A 20,641-nucleotide genomic window follows, 5' to 3' on the forward strand; every position below is an offset into this window, starting at 1 on the left:
TCATCTATCATGAAGATCATCTCTTCCTCACTGATGGCCTCACCGTCCGGAGCACTGCAGTGGCACCCGTACTGCGTGACCAGGTCTATGTCATAGCCTGAGTTGATTGGATGATGGTGAGCCAGCTTGATCATTTTCTTGAAGGCGTCGTAGATGAAGATGAAGCTGATGAGAGCAGAAAACCCTTCCTCCGTAAAGCGGGTGAAGTATTGCACCAGGAAACTGGCGTCAGTGGCGACCAGGACCAGACACAGAAAACCAGACCACAGGCCGATCCACAACCGGAACTCCAGATAGTCAAAATCATTATCCCTGAACCAATCAAACAGACACACAGCATCATTAGCTACCCACTAACACCCAACCAATGAGAGGACAGGGACAAAATGGCATACTACACACAGTATGCAAGCATCGATTACCTGGAAAACCTTCTACTTGTGTGCCACTGATCCTATGAGGCTCTAATAATGTTAAAATGTGTGTGTGTGTGTGTGTGTATACATACTCCATATGCATATGTGTGTGTTAGGGACTGAATCCAGAGATCTTCATTCATTAAAATGTACTAATCATATTTGCATGCTACATCTTACTCATCAAATATGTTACACTCCATAATTATAGACTCAGCGCTTTAGATGGAAACCCTCCGCAAAGCTGAACTGATACACGCTAGCAGAAGCAGACATGAAATCTGACTCAATTATTCATAATGGAACATAAACAGAGAAACCTGAATCCAGAGAGAGAGAGAGAGAGAGACAGAGAAATGTATTCATGCACACACACACACACACACACACACACACACACACACACACACACACACACACACACACACACACACACACACACACACAGAGACAGAGAGACGAGACCTTGCCGGAAACGTTGAAAACAATAAGATGTATCTTGATTCCAGATAACTGGAACGTTTTGTGCCTCAGATGACACACAACTGAAAGAGTTCCAGGGAATGTTGCTTGTTTTTGTCAAACTAAATATAACTTATCAATACAGAAAAGATGTGGATCCACATTCATACCCATGTTCTCAATTGATTCTGTAACTAAAAGTGAAATGGAAAAGTCTGACTATTAAACCTGATTGGAATAGTTCATAAACACTGTTGACTGTACATCATGAATAGTTGATGTATAATGAATAGTTGCAACAAATTTTTAAAATGAAGAACAACCTACAGTTGGGGGACCTACATTGCATCTTGAAAGAATTATTTATTGTGACTATTATTAATGTGATTGTTATATTACTATTATTATTGTTGTTGTTTAGTAATGCAATCATTTGTTGAACAATAAACTATTAAAATGATAAACAGCCTTCAGTTGGAGGACCAACATTGCATGGCGAAATAATTATTTATCGCGATTATTAGTAATGTGATTATTATATCACATAATAATAGATTTAAATAATAATAATAATATACTTATGTAAATAAATAATTATTAACAATAAATGAATGATGAATTATTGTTGTTGGTATAACTATTCTATAATTATTTTTTCTTTTTATCAATAATATAAATATTCTTTAAATAATAAATACTAATAATAATAGTAATAATATACTTAAGCAAATATAACTATTCATAATATATATATATATATATAAATAAATAATTGATGTAATAATTATTCTATAATAATTTTTCAATTTTATCATTATCATTAATGCAATCTATTATATGAATTGAATAATAATAATAATAACATTATTTAAATAATAATAATAATAATAATAATAACAGTAGTAATAATATACTTAAGAAAATAATAAATAAATAATTGTTGTTATAATTATTTTTCATTTTTATCATCAATGCAATCTATTATATTAATTTAATAATAACAATAATAATAATAATATTCTTTAAATAGTAAATAATAATAACAACAACAGTAGTAATATATACTTAAGTAAATAACTATTAATAATAAATAAATAAATTATTGTTGTTGTTATAATTATTCTATAATGGTTTTTTGTTTTTATCATTAGATTATTATATTTATTTAATAATAATAATAATATAAATATCCTTTAAAAATAAATTATAGTAATAGTAATAATACTATACTTAAGTGAATCAATAATTATTAATAATAAATAAATAAATTGTTATAATTATTCTATAATTGTTTTGTTTTATCATTAATACAATCTATTGTATTAATTTAATAATAATAATATAAATATATTTAAATAGTAAATAATAATAATATACTTTAGCGTTTATTGTTATAAGCAAGTAAATACATAGTTATTAACAATAAATAATAATTATTGTTGTTATAATTATTATAGAATATATATATATTTGTAGACTGATATATTTGTATTATTAATGCAATCATTTATTAAATTTTGGAGATTTTTTTCTTATTATTATTTTGCTGTGCCCTCTGTTTTATAAATGCAGTAGTCTAACTGATAATTAAGTGGATTTGACCACACATCACATTTTTCCTAACAAATCTCATAAACCTAATGTGCTTGTTTCTGCATGCTTTAGTATGTAAGTGTGTGTGTGTGCGTATGCCACCCACTTGCTGAAGTTAAAGAGCAGCCGTTCAAAGACGAGCACGGGCCCGGTGCTGCTCAGGATGGTCAGGGGTTGACCCGCAAACAGACAGAACACAGCACCAGCTAACGCCGTCCCGACAAAGCTCTCCAACACGCCCTGCACAAAACCACAAAAACAGACATCAAGCGGAAAATCCAGACCAAAGACGGTGCATTTGAAGGCATGTATGCGTTAAACAAACTAAAACAGGAACTCTTATCAGATTTGTGATGTCAGCTGTTTCTTGACAGGCACATTTTTGCCTGACTGTCAAATCTGAAAACGCTTAATCAGACGAACACCTGTTTCCAACACAAACGCTGGAGTGTTCTCAGGTGAGCTTCACAGTCTACTGCATGCATTCGCTCATATTTTATCGAACTCGCCTCTAAATATTAAACTTAAGCACACAGTAAGAAAACAAACAGAAAAGGTCATTTTCTGTGAAGTTCGCGGACATTTCCTTCAATACAATGCAATGCAAAAAAACAGGTAAAACAGCAGTTAAAAATCTATAAATACTTCCTTCATATTAACGTACGGTAGTATATTGGGCCCTATTTTTACAGACTTTTCTTCAAGTTTATATGCACTGTTTTGATTGGAGGAGAGGTGTGCTAATGATTGTCACCTGGTGGACGATGAAACAGCCCTAAAGAATCCCATAGACTTGCAATGTAAATGTAAAACTCTTGATAAAGTCTTGACAGCTCAGTTTTGCTGAGTCATCACAGCATATTTAAACTCTTCTGCATTCATTCTGCAAAAACAAATCTTGTAAATCTTTTTAAATCATACGTATAACATCAAAAGGCGATTTTTTTTCTCATAATTTAAACATTTTTAAGTCATAATTTTGATTTAGTATGTCATAATTTTATTTTGTTGTCAAGAAAGACTGTCATATTTTCGTAAGTCATCAATTTCGACTTTTCATCTCATAGTTTCGACATTCGTCTCAGAAATATGATCAGTATGTCAATTTCGACTTGTCATAGTTAGGACTTTTTAAATCATAATTTTGACTTTTTAAACTAATTATGACTTAGTATGTCATAATTTTGACTTTTCATCTCATAATTGACTTAGTATGTCATAAATAATTTCCGAAATGTATCTCATAATTGGTCATAATTCTGACTTTTCATCTCATAATTTCAACATTTACCTCATACATTTTAACATGTCAATTTCGACTTATGTCGAAGTTAGGACTTTTTAAATCATAATTGTGACTTTTTATGTCATCATTTTTACATTTCATTTTAAGTCATGATTTAATTTTTAAGTCATATCTAATTATGACTTAGTATGTCATCTTTTCATCTCACAACTGACTTAGTATTTAATAATTTGGAAATGTATCACACGTATGACTTAGTATGTAACACAATTTTGACTTTAAACTAATAATTTTGACTTAGTGGCTCATAATTTTGACTTTTCATTACATAATTATAACTTAATATGTCAATTTCAACATTTATCTCATAAATATGACTTAGTATGTCAATTTCGACTTATATCATATTAGGACTTTTTAAATCATAATTTAGACTTTTTAATCTAATTATGACTTAGTATATAATAATTGTATCTCACAATTTTGGCTTTTTGACTAATAATTTTGACTTAGTGGCTCATAATTTTGACTTTTCATCTCATAATTATAACTTAGTATGTCAATTTCAACATTTAACTCATAAGTATGATTTAGTATGTACATTTTGACTTATGTCATATTAGGACTTTTTAAATCATAATTTAGATTTTTTTATCTCATCATTTTTTACATTTTAAGTCATGATTTAGATTTTTTTGTGTCAATTATAACTAAAAAGTAAAAAAAAAAAAAAGTCAAATTATGACATACTAAGTCATAATTATGAGTTTAAAAGTCAAAATTATGATTTAAAAATGTTCATAATTTTAACTGTCAAATTCGACTTTGTCACAGTTGACTTTTTAATTCATAATTTTGACTTTTCAATCTCATAATTATTTAGTATGTCATAATTCTGACTTTGTATCTCATACTTTCGACATATATCTCATAAATATGATCAGTATGTCAATTTCGATTTATGTCATAGTTAGGACATTAAATCATAATTTTGTCTTTTTAATCTAATTATTACTTAGTTATTTGTATGTCATAATTGCGACTTTTCATCTCACAATTTTGACTTTTTAACTAATAATTTTGACTTTTTATCTCATAATTATAATTTAATATGTCGATTTCAACATTTATCAAATAAATATGACTTAGTATGTCAATTTCGACTCATGTCATATTATGACTTTTTAAATCATAATCTTTTTTACATTTTAAGTCATGATTTAGATTTTTTTTTGTCATAATTATGACTAAGTCAATTTCAACTTTTCATCTCATAATTGACTTAGTATGTCATAAATTTGACTTTTTATAATAATTTTGACAGTGTGTCATAACTTCGGCTTTTTATCTTATAATTATAACTTAGCATGTCATCATTTCAACACTTATCTCATAAGCATGACTTAGTATGTCATAATTATGGTTTACCAGTGAAAAGTGTATTTCTAACAAGCATGTTTGCATATTTACCTCCAAACACAAGTCATCTTCAAGGTTTATAAAACACGTGAGAGAAAAAAATCCTTGTGTGCAATTCAGTAACCTGCAATCTGCACCTAAAGCTATTATTTGACGTATCTGAAGCAGGCTTTGTAGGTATAAGGGCAGAGGTCACGAAAAGGATTCCCTTAGAGGGATTTTTTTAGAAGTGAATTTGTGTGATTTTCTGTGCGTGTGTGTGTGTGTGTGTGTGTGCGCTTGTGTGTAATCTGAGGATATTTATAGCTGATCCTCCTTAGCCTGTGCCATATAAATGCACTGCTAAATATATGTGCAAACTCTGCAGTCACTGCACATGTCTGAAAGTACCACGCACAATCCTGTGCCTATTTATATAAACAGTTGTTCGAAGAAAAGTGCTATTCCTCTCTCTCTCTCTCAGTATAGCACGGATCAAATCCCAACATGCAACATGTACATCTGTTTCCAATCACCCGATCTAGGAAACACATAACATATATTTGTTGTGACATGTTTAATAATCAAACAGCTATCCGTGGCCTTTAAATCCCTGGAGCTGTGAACACAATGTCAGCCAAATTGTATTTCCGCGAGCTCCTGAATAAACCCACAACAGCCGAACACTAGTCTGACAGAACAACACAACACAAACGCACACAAAAGACTTGAACCGTCTAACCTGCATGTTCTCCGTCGCGTCTCCCAGCAGCCCTCCGAAGGTGATGGCGTTAGTTACGGTACCCAGGTAAATAAACAAGATCGCAGACAGAGACTGAATGTGGACGGCGTCGTAAAAATCGCTGGCAAAAAACGGGAGTTTCCTCTTGATGTCCAGAACGAGACCTCCGCAAAACCTGTGAGAGATAGAGATTGTGTTTCCTCACGGACAAATATTTTCTCAGGTAATCTAAAAAAAACACATGTTGACATAAAAGTGAACTGCTTTTTATTAATATTACAAAAATATTATGTGATTTTAATATTGCATGCACCATCAAAAGTAATACAGCGCCCCTCCACATTTTCAGCGGCTTTGGTTCCGGAAGTATTTTTTCCATTTATTTCTCCCATTGGGATTTCAAAAAAGTCAAAGCGTTATAAGCCATGAACCAAACCAACCAGCTACGAGGTGAATCTTTAGATTTGAAATAAAACATTTTTGGAAAATCAGACAAAAAGACAAAGATTGAAGACTGTGTACTTAAAGGGTTTGTTCACCCAAAAATTAAAATTAGCCCATGATTTACTCACCCTCAAGGTGCATATGACATTCTTCTTTCAGACGAATAAAATCTGAGTTATGGGTCAAAGCCATATATTTCAACTTCCAGTTGTCTGCTTTAATTAATCATTAGCTAACGATTTGCAAAGGTATCATTGTGTTATGACTTAACTTGTTGAAGCCATAACCACAATAACATATTACTTAACAATTAGTTAATAACAGCTAATATGTGCCTCAACAAGTCATAACACAATGATACCTTTGCAAATCGTTAGCTAATGGTTTATTAAAGCAGACAACTGGAAGTTGAAATGCATGGCTTTGACCCATTGGTAATTAACACATTAATTTACATTATATGTTATTATGGAATGAACACATTATGTCACATTGAATTAATAGCAATTCATATATTACTTAATCTATTAATCATGTGGAATCTTCATTAGTTGCTGATGCAGTAATCATTAATAAAGGGTTTAGTTCTTCATGAGTCATACATTAACTCATGATTATCTGTGCATTAGTTAAGCATGAATTAATGCATATTAGTGCACCCGTATTGTAAAGTGTTCCAAAATATCTAGCTTTCGCCAGACCGCCTTCCGTTTTCAAATTACGGAAAAAGTATAACGCCCATCGCAGTTCAAAATGCTTACATGGGCGACATAAAAAAAACGAAACAATTCACTGCCATTATAAAACTTTGAAGAGCCAGGACATTTTTTAATATAACTCTGAAAGAAGAATGTCATATACACCTAGGATGACTTAAGGGAGAGTAAATCATGGGCTAATTTTCATTTTTGGGTGAATTAACCCTTTAACAGCTTTAGTGAGGGAAAGAACTACAATCCCACGAAGCATTATAAACAGCATAATCAAATAAAAAATTATGGAGGAATATAAATCTACTTTATAAAAAAAAAAACCTACTATTTACAAATGTCGATTATATATATTAAGTATTTTGAAAGCAAAGAGAGCTCTTTTATCTTGTTTTACTTGTTTTGACTCTCTGATTGGTGGAATATTCTGTGCAGCATCATGGGAAATTTAGTTTTTCACCAGGAATTCCACGATTAAACGCGATTGTTTTAAAACTAAGGTGAAATAATGTAGACTGACGGATTTAACAGTAAAGAAAATACTATTGATTATCAACCTCGTAGCTCACAAGTTATTGTTAAAAATCTATTTCCCTATGGTGAAAATGAATGTGATTTTTATTGTTGTAAATAAATGCAGCCTTGGTGAACATATGAGACTTCTTTCAGAAACATTGTGAACAGTAGTGTAAATATAATAATTGTGCAATTTTACTGCAAAGTGTATAAATAACAAAAGCCAATATAAACTGTGCTCATGAATGTGTATTGGTGCCCGTTTATACACTCACTTGCCGGTCATTTTGAGTTCATCACCGACCGCATGGCCACCGCCGCCACCTGGACTCCCATCATGAGGCGTACCGCCATTCATCTGAGAACCTTCCCCTCCGGTAATAATGTTTTTACTAAAAACAAAAACACACACGCACACACAAACTCAGTTTGTTTCATTGGTTACCAGCTGTCATATCGTCTATCAAATTGACAATCAGCAGATTAATTATACTGTAAGATCAATGGTTGCCGGTACCGTTTATCAGCAGACGGGATGGATTTAGGAGGTTCAATCCTGATGTCAGGATCCCACTCTCCTGGAGGAAGAACAATGACTTCATCTAGGAACTCATCAATCCCTGCCAGCAGGTCGCCACGATCTTTCGCTTTATATGCTATGTCGTGAAACACCTGTAGGACCCGAAAAAAACTATGAAAATACTGTTAGCATGCAAATAAACACATGAATAAGAAGACTTTCACACACACCTCATCAGACATGAGCGTGGCGATGGCACGTCCGATCTCACGGTATGAATTGGCCTTTCCTTTGGGCCCAAGCAGAATAAAAAGGAACCTACAAATACAAATAGATATTGTTGTAACTCTAGCAACAGATTTATGAATTACAAAGTTTGAAATAGTGAGTTGCTTACCGTGTGGGAACAGGAACCTCGGTGAGACCCCCTAACATGACGGACTGCTGAAGACGCACAAACGCCACAAAGGGGGCGTCCAGAAAATCCACCTCCCCGACCAGCACGTTTGACGCCTCCGCATCCCGAGGAACTTTCTTCATGAACTTATTATTCAACTAGAGAGAGAAGCAATGAGAAAAACATATTTTAGTTTCACTCCAGATTTACAAACAGCTTGCGTCAACGCAAACCCTCTTTTCAGGATTTACTAAAGACATGCAGTGAAAAAAATCAGCGCTGAAAAGGTGTTATTTTTGCGGCTGACCTTATTGCATATGCATTTGTAGGAGTTTCCCTTTCAGACGCAAAATTTATGGGAGGAGAGTATTTAAATGAATCATGCCCAGTGGTTCACTAAGGTTTGCGCTCGTCAGTTTACTGATATTTGCGCCATTATTTACAGTCCCAAAAAAGCATGTCCTAAACCAAATTCTAATTTGTGCTGCTCTTGGTAGATCGCGTTGGTCACTATGGAGATCATCCGGCTCGGCGAGTGTGTTCTTTAATTTGCTGCTCCATTTCTCTGATCTACATATGTGCATTTTAAGGGTGCGTTCACACTTGTAGTTCGGTTCGTTTGGTCCGGACCAAAAAACAAAAACAAAACATATAGTCTTGGTCCGCTTAGCATTCACACTGGCATTTTTAACAGCGAACCTAAAGTTACTGAACCAAAGGCATAGGGATACGGTCACAACCTGATTGGTCGGCATTTATGAAGTATATTTCGCGACGGAGCTTGCTTACCGAACATTCAAAACAATGCTGTGTGCTGGATTAAACACGATAATTTTATGCGTTTACATATGGTTTTATTTTTTACCAGATGAGAACTCACAAAGAGCTCATAAAATGTTCAAAACATTCAAAACAGCAGCAGGATTTCCTCCGTTGTATGCAGAAACGTAGATCTGCCTATATTGATGAGGCACTTTACCTCCTCGTTGCTCCACGTTTGCCCTCTACTCATTTTGGATACACCGATCTTTCCGCGTCGTCAAATCAGCGGACTTGTAGCGTCGCATCTTGTGACAGTACGTCCTGTTTTTGGTTCGTTTACATGTCTTTGGTCCGTGTTGCGTTCATATATCAATCGAACCGCACCAGAGTTGGTTTGGAAGCGGACCGAGACCCATCTTTTTAGCGGTCTCGGTCCGCTTGTTTGGTGCACACCAGGGCTCGGATGGCAGCGTTCACATATGTTCAGATGAACCGCACTAACCGAGCAATCGCACCAGGGTTCGTTTTAATCGAACCAAACATGACAAGTTTGAACGCACCCTAAGATGTTTAAAGGCTAAAAAAAATAATAAATAGCTTTCAAAACCATGTTAGTGGGCAGTAGATTATCTTGTCATACCTGCTCTTTCCTCATTTCATCACTCTCATCTTTCCATCACTCTTTCTTTTTCTCTCAGTCTCCTTCTCTTGCCTTTTCGCTTCCCCCTCCTAAAGCTGAGCTCTGACTGATAGTCTATTCATTTTGGTCTGTGTCAGTGAAGAAAGTAAACATAGGGTTAACTAATATTTAGCCAATATTTTATTAAGCATTTTCTTAGACAAGTTAATTCACTGAAGGATACGAACGTTATAAATACGTTTAATAAATTAATTCACAATTATGTACACACACATTCTTTATTTTATGCCTAATCTGGTTGCCTAATCGATTTATTATAAACACAGCGGAAAAATGACCTATTAGCTGACTACGGCCATGATTACAGTCGTGTAGGCAGCCTATAGTTTACCTCAACGCTTCACTTTACATGGTCGGAGCGGAGCTATTCAGTCTGGTTCAGCTAGTTTCGCCACAGAGTCTTACTGTACACGTGATGTTGCGCTTGTATTCAAATGGATAAAGCGACTGCCTGGCGCTCGTTATCGCTTAAACAGACTCTTGTGGTGCGACTGCTGGATTTATTTATTTATTAATTTATCTGAGGTCCGGTCTGGCCCACTTTAACCACTGGTTGAATCTCATGCTTTCAAAGCTAACTTGCTATTGCTAGCCTCTCCGTAATTGCCTACCCTACCTTCCTACCTAGAAACATCTTCAAATCTACATTGTTTATTTTTTTCCCACATTTACCAAAATAAGCGATAAGTCTCATTGGAATATAAAGGTCTGATAAGATTTAAGCCGAGTGGAAAGAAACAAGCGCACAACTATATAAACAAAAGCATCTGAGTCATAAAGCACTTCATTAGCGATAAACACTGGGATGACAGACAGCCTGACACAAAGAGGCCTTGTGAATGTGTAATGTTTGCGTTCTGAGTGATTTTAATCTGAGGTTATCAGTATAATTACTGCAGTAGCGTGAATAACACACAACAGAGCTCTGTGCGTTTGACAAGGCATTCCCGCTAATCCACAAATATTGACGCGACTGACGACAGCGGCTATGTTTTGTCCTTGTGTGAAAGACCACTGAGTTTCATTGTGCGCTACTGTGTTTGAAGAAAGAGTTTCTTTTGTCCTGTTGCACTCATTCTTGTCCTAGAGATGTCACGCCCAGGGCAATAGCCTTCCTAACCAAACTTCCAACAGGAGGAACAGTCATTTATCCTGCCTGTCATGAACTCTTGGTGGGAAAATCTCACAAAGCCTGTTAAAAACACACCTGGGTCATAATTCAGTAGAAAATACCACACAATTTTGAAAAAAATTAAAGCCTGTTTTCAAACCATTAAGACAATATTTTCTTGGTGATGAAGAACATTTCCCCATAATTCTCATTATTATATTATATTATATTAAATTTAAATGATATTAATAAAAATAGCTAATAAATATATATATTATAAAATATACATTATTATATTAAATTGTCAAGCATTTATATTTTAATAATAATAATAATTATTATTAAAATATAAATGCTTGTTAATATAATAATGTATATTTTATAATTTCTCTTTTTAAATTTTTTTTCTATTTAAATATTAGGCTATTATAAGTATTGTTGTTATCTAAAATATTACCTTATATTATATTATAAATATTTACATTTAAATGACACCATTAATAATTGTTAATATTTTAAATATTATATAATAATATTATTATAAATATACATTATTATATTATTAAAATGCCAAGCATTGATATACTTTATTTACACACACACACACACGCACGCGCGCACGCACGCACGCACGCACGCACGCACGCACGCACGCACGCACGCACGCACGCACACACAGTTATTATTATTATTATTATTATTATTATTATCAAAATATAAATGCTTGACAATTTAATATAATAATGTATATTTTATCATTTCTCTTTTTACCATTTTTTTCTATTTAAATATTAGGCTATTATAAGTATTGTTGTTATTTAAAATATTACCTTATATTATATTATAAATATTTACATTTAAATGACACCATTAATAATTGTTAATATTTTAAATATTATATAATAATATTATAAATATACATTATTATATTATTAAACTGCCAAGCATTGATATACTTTATTTACACAAACACACACACACACACACACACAAAGTAAAATGTCTGTATGCATAACAGTAATGGTAATTTTGGAGGAAATGTGCTTAATTGTCAGGAAAATATTTTCTTTTAATTTATCTTTTCTGATGCAAATTATTATTTATTTATTTTTTATTTTGGGGGTAAAATGTGACCTGGACATTTTCATGAGATTCACGCTCTAACTCATAGCGTGAATCTCTAACACACTATAACACACTTCACCCTCATGTCTGTGGGTAATATTTTCTTGCAGAATCAATCTCTGCTTGTACATGTGAAGAAACTGTTAACACACAGAAACACACTTCACACTACCTGGTCTTTCTCAGGCTTGTCTGAGAGATCGTTGAGGCTGTTGGAGGTCAGGTTACGGTGGGCTGTGGTTGGACTACCTGCAGAAGTCGTACAAGGTCAAAGGTCAAACACTGAAAAGCTGCTCAAACGCTAAAACACATTGTGGGAAATACCGAAATATTCTTAGAAACAAAGGGTTTCAAATATAGGTTATTTTGTATATCTACATTCCTATAGATTCCACAACAAACTTGTTGGACAGGTTATAGAGAACTGAAACACCCCTGTAATATTTAAAAAATGTTATTAGGAGGTTTATGTATACAACATTAACTTTATGGCAACTTTTACTTTTTCCAAAACGTTCCTGAAGTCTTCTTAAAGGATTCATTTTAGTCCTTATCTGAACATTTACAGTGGACTAGACCTGATCTTCAGCTACAGACTTACAGAGAAGTCCCATGCTGTTGCTTCTCTGCATCTGAATTTGCTCGTCAGCGTCAAAGTTGGTAAAGCAAGGCACAGTTTGATCAAGGGGACGCGCTTCACACACAGAGAGAGAAAGGGAAAAGACAGGGTGCATGCATGTCAATCACGACAAGTGGGAGGGACAAGAGACAGGGAAGAGAGAAAAGAAAGCATTAGAGCAGAGAAATCAATTCAAATATGGTTCAAAGCTTCAAATTAAGAGGAAAGTAGACATCCTTCACCAAAACCAAATCAGCACCTTCCCTTTGACTTTAAAAAATAAATGATCACAGTTTGAAAGGAAGACATCACAAAAGTTAGACAAGAAAGAAGATGTAAAATGCCAATGAATAAAATGCCTTAGAGTGGTTAACTTATATGAACAATATGAAAGAACTGATTCCCTGAAATTTAAATGTGAGTGCGTGAGAAAGCATTCGATTATTTTTCAGCTCCCCTGACTGTAAACTAGTTTAGTACAATATGTGCAGTACATTAAAGACATCATGTAGCATTGCACGACTACTTGGAACAAACACAGTCTTTCTGGAAATGTTACAATATTATGAAAACACGTCATCTATTGTCACAAAACTGAAGAATGCAGTCAACATTTCTTAAAATTTAGATAACACTTCTAGTTCTTTAGACATGAAAGTCAACATAAAACCTTTCACTTTCATGCATTTTAATCAGATGGTGAAAAGTGTATCTGGTGGTGGTGGTGGTGAAAAAGGAAAGAAACGCATCATATCTTGTGTGATCGCTTACTCAGTGTTTCAACGGCGGAAAGACAGCTTGTGAACAATATGTCATGTAGCATTTACCTCAGAAGTCATTCAGTCATTCAGTTAGTTCACTAGAGAAATCAACTCTTTGGCTAAATATATGCACTATATTAGCCTATATATTCATTATATTCTACTGAACATGTTAGTGATGTCTTGATTATTTCATGTATGTTTAAATAAATCTGTCATGAAAATGACAGCCACTGTGTATAAATGATTATATTTCAACAACGAATTGGAGTAAAAACATAATTTTATAATTAGATTTAAAAGTTAATGCAAAAACTGCCTTATGTGCAGTTTACATGTTTTTCATACAATTTGTTATTTGAGGGTTGATTATTAAATCAAAAAAATAAATAGCAACTGAATTTAGGGTAATAGTTTGGGCTCTGTTGTTAATATTGATATAATAATAATAATGTGCAAATAAGGACTCCCTATATAGTTTACAGCATTAGCAGAGAGAATTTCTTTTATCCTTAAAGCTGCAGACTGTAAGTTTGATCTCTGTTTGAACCCTGCAATTGCAGTTATTTGCGAAGTTATCTTCTTTACGCGGGTTGTGCATCGCCATGGCTCCTCAGCGCAGAAGAATCTAATGTTTTGAGGTGTGTGTGGGTTGTCTATCAACGCACCAGCTGTCAATGATGATTGTTGTTTTGAACTTTGTGGATTACAATCCGCCATCAAAATGATACATTTAATTATTCCAGATGCTGTAAAAAGATAGCACAAATGATCCACCACCTGCAGCATCCACACACGCAATATAGCCTACTAGCCCGGACTCCTTTATGTATACAGTAATGACGCAAAGACTAACGGCGGAAGCTTGTATTTCCCGCAGAATGCTACCAGCACCACTCAAATTCTAACACATTATTACAAGCTTACCGTTGTGAATCGAGCTAAGGTAAGGTGATCATTTTGAACACTGGCTGGTTATGTACTTGATTACAAAAATAGATTTTGGATCATTTTTAAGCAAAAAAGTTACGGAGTGTATTTTTAAGACATTTTTCATTATAATTAAATTAATTTAAACACAGAGACACAATTTGTTCATTAAACCACTGTTTAAGAAATTACAAAAAAGCTATTTTATGTTTAGTTTTCTCCCCTTGCTGAACCATACCGAACTGTGATTTCAAAACCGAGGTACGTATGTACGTACGTGTATAGAAACAATACAGAAACAAACTATCAGCGAAATGAGATGCCAGTAACACCTCCGCGAATATTCTGAAAAAAACGCTGTGCTGCTGAAGCTATAGATGTTTTCAGCAGAGCGCCTGGAGTTTTCAGCTGGCTAAAAACGCTCTGGTGGACACACAACCTAAAGGTACACAACTTTTGGCCCTCTAGCACCAACAACAAGAACATTGTTTTTGTTGTGCTTCGGCTGTGTGTGACTGTGTGGATGAATATGACCCTTCACAATAGATAATGCTGTCAATGTTGGTTCTTGTTTTATTACAAGCTCGCATTCTCTTTTTACCAGCAGTCACTCAGTCACTCACACAGCAGGGTTGGGTATTGTTTGGGTTTTTTACGATGCCGGTGCCAGAACGATACTTTTAAAACGGTATCGGTGCCTAAACCGATACTTAAAAAAAAAAAGAGCCACAAAACGAGGTGGATGACATTAAGGAATTTATTGAAAAATAATAATAATAATTCAAATTGAACAATTTATTAAAAGTTTAAAGTATACTTAAATATATAAATAAATACAAAACACAATTTGGCCTAAATAACAGTTACACTACAGTACTAATAACAGCAAAGTAGTCGGTATTCTTGGTATGCTACAAACCAGCTTCAAAGTTCAGCTTTATTTTGAAATATGACCATATTCTCTGGCTAAATATTTTAGAACGCATCGCCTTATCCACGTCTAACGAAATACATGAAAGTAAGTGACCGCTGAACTGGGAGAAGAATCTATATAGTTACTATATAATGTGTATCTGTTATGAAGAAAACACATAGTCAAATTATACAGTAACTGTCAGAAAGGATTGTTATTGCCGCTTCCATAGACATCAGTGTGTTTGCTAGTAATTATGTGCATATGTGCATTTAATAAACATGATGTGGTTGAAAACACTGAATAGTTGTGATATGTGACGAGCGCTGAGCGCGTCTGTCTCTGGCTCGGCGGCAGCCAAAGCGTGAAAGCACGTTTAAATTTAAGTGGCACCGAAATGAGGCACCGAAATCTGCGTTCTGATTCGGTCCGGTTACATACCAGTTATATACGGGTTTCGGTACCCAATTCCTCTGTTCTGTGTTTTTTTTTTTAAACAGGTGATTCCCTGGAGGTTCAAGATTGAGATGCCTCATGTCAACCTTTCTCGCTCATTGTGACAACTAACCTATGCCACTCCCACATCATACTAACTTTTTGCTAAAAAAAGTTACATAGTGTACCTTTAAGTTAAGCCAGTCACTTCCAAAACAGAGAGAAACATGATTAAATTGGTACTAAAGTATTAACATTTTACTTTTATTTAGAGAAAGACACTATGAGGATCTACAGCTCAGTTTCAGCAGCAAGTTTCAGAAACCAAAACATGTTCTAAAACATTTCTAGAGGTTTCTAGTTTTACCTGGGAGGGTTTGCGGTTCGAAAATAGAAAAACCAACTGCATCTTAATCAGCACATTTGATTACTTGCGATTTTGAAACATCAAAGGATTTTCAGTTTTGCACTGTGCAGATGTGCTTCTGTACCGCTATGAATGCAACATTTGTAAAATGAGCGAGAGACGGGTGGATGGATTGAGCAGATAGATGCTGATGGTGAAAGTGAGAGGAGAGATGGGGAAACCGATAAGAGTGTAAGCGAGAGGTTTAATGTGGCAGCTGTGTTACCGTTCTCCTGGTTGCTGAACAGACGACTCGCGCTCGACACGCTTTTTCCAATGTCTGCCAGCGAACGCAGGTTGGACTTCTTGGTCTGGTGGCGATGTTTCCGTAGCAGAGTGTACATGACCGTCTCCTTCAGGTCGGCCTTTAGCTGCCCGCTCTCGATCTGACTGTCAGTGATGATTTCTGAAAGACAGAGATGCATTTACTGATGCTTTGAAGAATCCAGAAACCAAAACACTAATCTGAAGGTCTTTTTTCAACCATATAGCAATTCAAGAACCTTATACAGCCAAAATGGTGCTTTGCTGAACACTGGAGAACCTCATATACTGAAGTGCAGTTTTACCAACGATCTGCTGAAGTGAGTTTGCCTCCATGTCCAGCTTGATGGTGCCTTTCTCGATGCAGTTTTTCAGCTGGAATAGCGAGTGAAGAGACAGAGTGGCCACATGGGGTTTACTCCACCGTTCTCCACCCTTCTCAACCTTCTCCTCAAACTTTATCCATCTGAGAAAAACATAAAACACACATAAATGTTTAGACAACAGCTGAATCAAATTTAGAGCACTGTGACAGTGACACTATCACAGTTATAAAAATACCACATTTACCACAATAATACCATGTTTTTTCACCATGACATTTACCATCATAATACCAATTATAGTATGCCATGATATATAAAACATCAAAAGTTTGTGTATTAAGTGTATTAAACTGACAGTAAAGATGTATAATGCTACAAAGTATTTCTATTTCAAATAAATGCTGTTCTTTTGAACTTTCTATTTATAGAAGTTCAGCTTTGATCACAGGAATAAATTACATTTTACAATATATTCAAATAGAAATCAGTCATTTTAAATTGTAAAAATATTTCGCAATATTACTGTTTTTACTGTATGTTTGATCAAATAAATGCAGCCTTTGTGAGCATTTTTACCATTTTGAAAGGTAGTGTATATGAATATGGCAATTATTCAATCTCATGGTTTTACCATCACTGTACCATGGTACAATCACAGTATCTTTTTATGTTTGCAAGGACTTTGTATTATTATTTATACTTAATATAGGAACACATCATTTATATTTTTGTTCATTTAAGCTTATCCCATTTGGCAAAACAGAGACCGAAAGCTTTGTAACTTTGCCTTTCTGCTGACTAACTGAAAGCTTTTTGATGTAAAATCAAAATCAAAATGATTCAAAGCTTCTTAAAGTTATTCTGGCCCTGTTATCAGCTTACCCATGTCTGCTTGAGCGAATATCTGTCTTAGAGAAACCATACCCAACCACACACAGATATCCTCTAGAGCCCGGTAATCTTGTGCAGAGAGGCTGTTGAGCTGAATTTAGCCAAGCGTGGGTATGATATCCCAGATAAAAGTGATACATACTCACACACACTCACACACACACTGCAGGCTGCTGTTTTGATATGTTACCTGAGACGCAGGTAAAGCCAGAGGCCCATGAGAACTCTGTGAACTCTGTCCTGGGTTTGTGCATCCACACACACACACGTGTGCACATAAAAACAATGGGCTCTTTGTTAGAAAATGGTTTCATTAAAAAAAATTTTTTAAAGAGCCGTGTAGATCTTAACATGTAATCTAGACCATGCAAATTCAAAGAAAGAAACCATGAAACAAGCCCCATTTGTGTCCGTAACATTTGATGTCGTGCACTAACCACAAAAATATTGACTGCTATTTAAGATTACATATGTCCATTCAAAATGAATTAAAAACATTTCTATTTTCTATTAAAATATGATTTCATGTTGTATTTGCATTTTAATTTGTTGTATTTGCTGTCCGTATAAACTAAATAAAATAAATTCTAAAACTTTGCCATGATAAAATAAGCGTTGGTTTTCCATTAATAAATCACATTTATGTAAAATAAATTAAAAGAAAAGAAAACAAACAAAATTGTAATTATTCTTTATTTTATTATTCTATTTTATATAATAAACCCAATTATCTCTCTCAAAATAATAGTGAAATGTCAGTTTAAATGTCAATGAAAAGGAAGTGACATCATAAAAGTTTTCAGAGAAGCAAATTTCAAACGTTTTTTCTACTGACATTTAACATACGTACGTTATTTTTCATGTTTTATGGTCAAGTATACCAACCCATGTTCTACCTTGTCATTTAAAAAACGCTTTTAAAAAAAACCTGATTTAACTGTTAAATAATAGTTTCAGAAATTACTAGTTCGCAAGGCCTGTGTGTGTGTGTGTGTTTGTTTGTGACACAAATTTGTATAATAACACGGGTATTACACAGGTATTATGACGTAGACATGAAATATGAGGACATTTCATATGTCCTCATATTTAAAATAGCTTTAAAAACATACTAAACAATGTTTTAATAAAAAATGTAAAAAAATGCAGAATTTTTCCTGTGATGGGGAGGTTTAGGGGTAGGGGTAGTGTAGGGGGATAAAATTTACAGTTTGTACAGTAAAACCATTACACCAATGGAATGTCCTCACTTAGATAGCAAAACAAACCTGTGTGTGTGTGTGTGTCAGTTGATATGGCAGGAAAAGACCTGGAGATCCTCCGTCACTCAATACACACAGGAAATCAAAACTACTCGCACCAGATGAAAGCTGCTTTTGTCTTTTTGATGACGTTTCTTTGTCTCTTGCTTTTGGCCCCGAGATCATTAGTATAACTGAGCCAAAATAGTAAAAATGTTGTCATTATTTACTCCCTCTCATGCTGTTCATGTGAAAAACAAAACAGTCTGGATTGAATGATGGCGAGTAAATAAGTGCAAGTATATTTTTGGGTAACACAAAAAAAGACAAAAGAAAGAATGTACCTCTCCTTAAGTTCTGTTTCTCAGACACATTTTACAACTTTTTTCTGATTAACCCTCATTCTGGAGTCAGAACGCTTATCTAATAGCATTACGTGAGCGGCGAACACAGACAGGAATGTTTGAAATCCTAAGAACAGTCAAGTGGCACACTAAAATCGTGAGCACTTGGTAAATGACGTGAGTGTTGAGTACTTCTGTTGTTTTGGCGGAGACAAACGAGAGGTCTCCCCCTTTCAAGTGAGTGTTTCTGACCTACATATCCATCTGAGGACAAACCAGCTGAAAACATTAGCTGCTGAAGTTAGCAAATTAGAGAATGATGCAAAATGGTTCATAAACAGAATGATGGTATTCCTGTGGCTCAAACAGTGAAAAGGTGTCTGCATCAATGTAAATGTAAAAAAAATTGCAAATGAGCTAATCAAATGGTAGAATAGTGTGATTCATTCCATGCAGATTAGCAGCATAAACGCCTTAGGAACATAAGATGATAAATTCGGAATAGTATACCAGAATGTTATTAATATACTATTCTTGAACACTATTTAGGGTGAATAATGTGCGAACTGAGATGCAGGGATAATAGGCAAGGAACATATTGTAAAATATAGCACACTATTTACTGAATGGGAGAATAATATGGCGAATAAGCCCCGCCTTCTAAATGAAAGAGCCAATCGTTGATTAGTGTTCTGAGACGCGCATTAAGGATCGTGCATTAGCTTTGTCCAGGTTGAAAAATTCTGTTTTTTGTCATGATTCGAGCGTTTAGAAACAAAATTTATGAGGCAGTTGTTGTCAGATTTCATTGGTGATTTCCAATATGAAATTTAATCATAAGCTTGGCGAACAGTTTTGAAGAATTGGATGTTTCCACATTCAAAGAGATAGCACTTGCATGCCCAAGAGGCGTTTCAAAGATGGCCGCAGAGTGAAATGACTTGCCTTAAAGGGACTTTGAGTGTGTGCTTGAGTGTGAATTAGATGTTCAGCGCCTCGTTGCAGTTCCCATCGAAAACAATAGGAAAAATATAGCTGCAAGCAGCAATACTGGGGCCAAGCGCAAATAAAAAGACAAGACATGCCAAAATGGCTGGCAGTGTCAGATCAACTGCAGCAATGAGCAATTAAACACATTTTAAGATGATTTTAGGCAAAAAGGCAGAAAAAAGCATTGTAGTCAATGGGAATTTCATGTTTTGTTCTATTATAGCGCCACCAAGAGGCACTATAATACAATTTCCTTTATGTGTTATCGGAGTGAGCCCATACATGTGTGTGTCAATTTTGGTGAAAATATCTATTTTAGTTTTGGAGTTATAGACATTTATATTACACCTGACCTTGATTGGATTTTACTACCCCTTAC

At 34.5% G+C, this 20,641-nt stretch overlaps 1 protein-coding gene across 4 annotated transcripts in view; it reads right to left on the reverse strand.

Moving 5' to 3' along the window:
* Nucleotides 1-20,641, reverse strand: part of slc4a4b (solute carrier family 4 member 4b) — a 70,451-nt gene that overhangs the window by 17,959 nt on the left and 31,851 nt on the right. For 3 of the 4 annotated variants that reach the window (XM_079835529.1, XM_079835530.1, XM_079835528.1), the window contains exons 5-15: nucleotides 16,776-16,936; nucleotides 16,433-16,612; nucleotides 12,744-12,836; nucleotides 12,315-12,391; nucleotides 8,445-8,602; nucleotides 8,278-8,365; nucleotides 8,045-8,199; nucleotides 7,803-7,919; nucleotides 5,858-6,032; nucleotides 2,578-2,711; nucleotides 44-312 (exon numbers count right to left, since the gene is read on the reverse strand). In XM_079835529.1, coding sequence (XP_079691655.1) covers nucleotides 44-312; nucleotides 2,578-2,711; nucleotides 5,858-6,032; nucleotides 7,803-7,919; nucleotides 8,045-8,199; nucleotides 8,278-8,365; nucleotides 8,445-8,602; nucleotides 12,315-12,391; nucleotides 12,744-12,836; nucleotides 16,433-16,612; nucleotides 16,776-16,936 — 1,607 coding nt within the window. The remainder of the gene's footprint in view (nucleotides 1-43; nucleotides 313-2,577; nucleotides 2,712-5,857; nucleotides 6,033-7,802; nucleotides 7,920-8,044; nucleotides 8,200-8,277; nucleotides 8,366-8,444; nucleotides 8,603-12,314; nucleotides 12,392-12,743; nucleotides 12,837-16,432; nucleotides 16,613-16,775; nucleotides 16,937-20,641) is intronic. The other variant, XM_079835531.1, reaches the window with a different exon arrangement.

The sequence above is a fragment of the Gobio gobio genome, assembly GCF_949357685.1.
Source record: "Gobio gobio genome assembly, chromosome: 14".
NCBI classification, from domain to species: Eukaryota; Metazoa; Chordata; class Actinopteri; order Cypriniformes; family Gobionidae; genus Gobio; species Gobio gobio.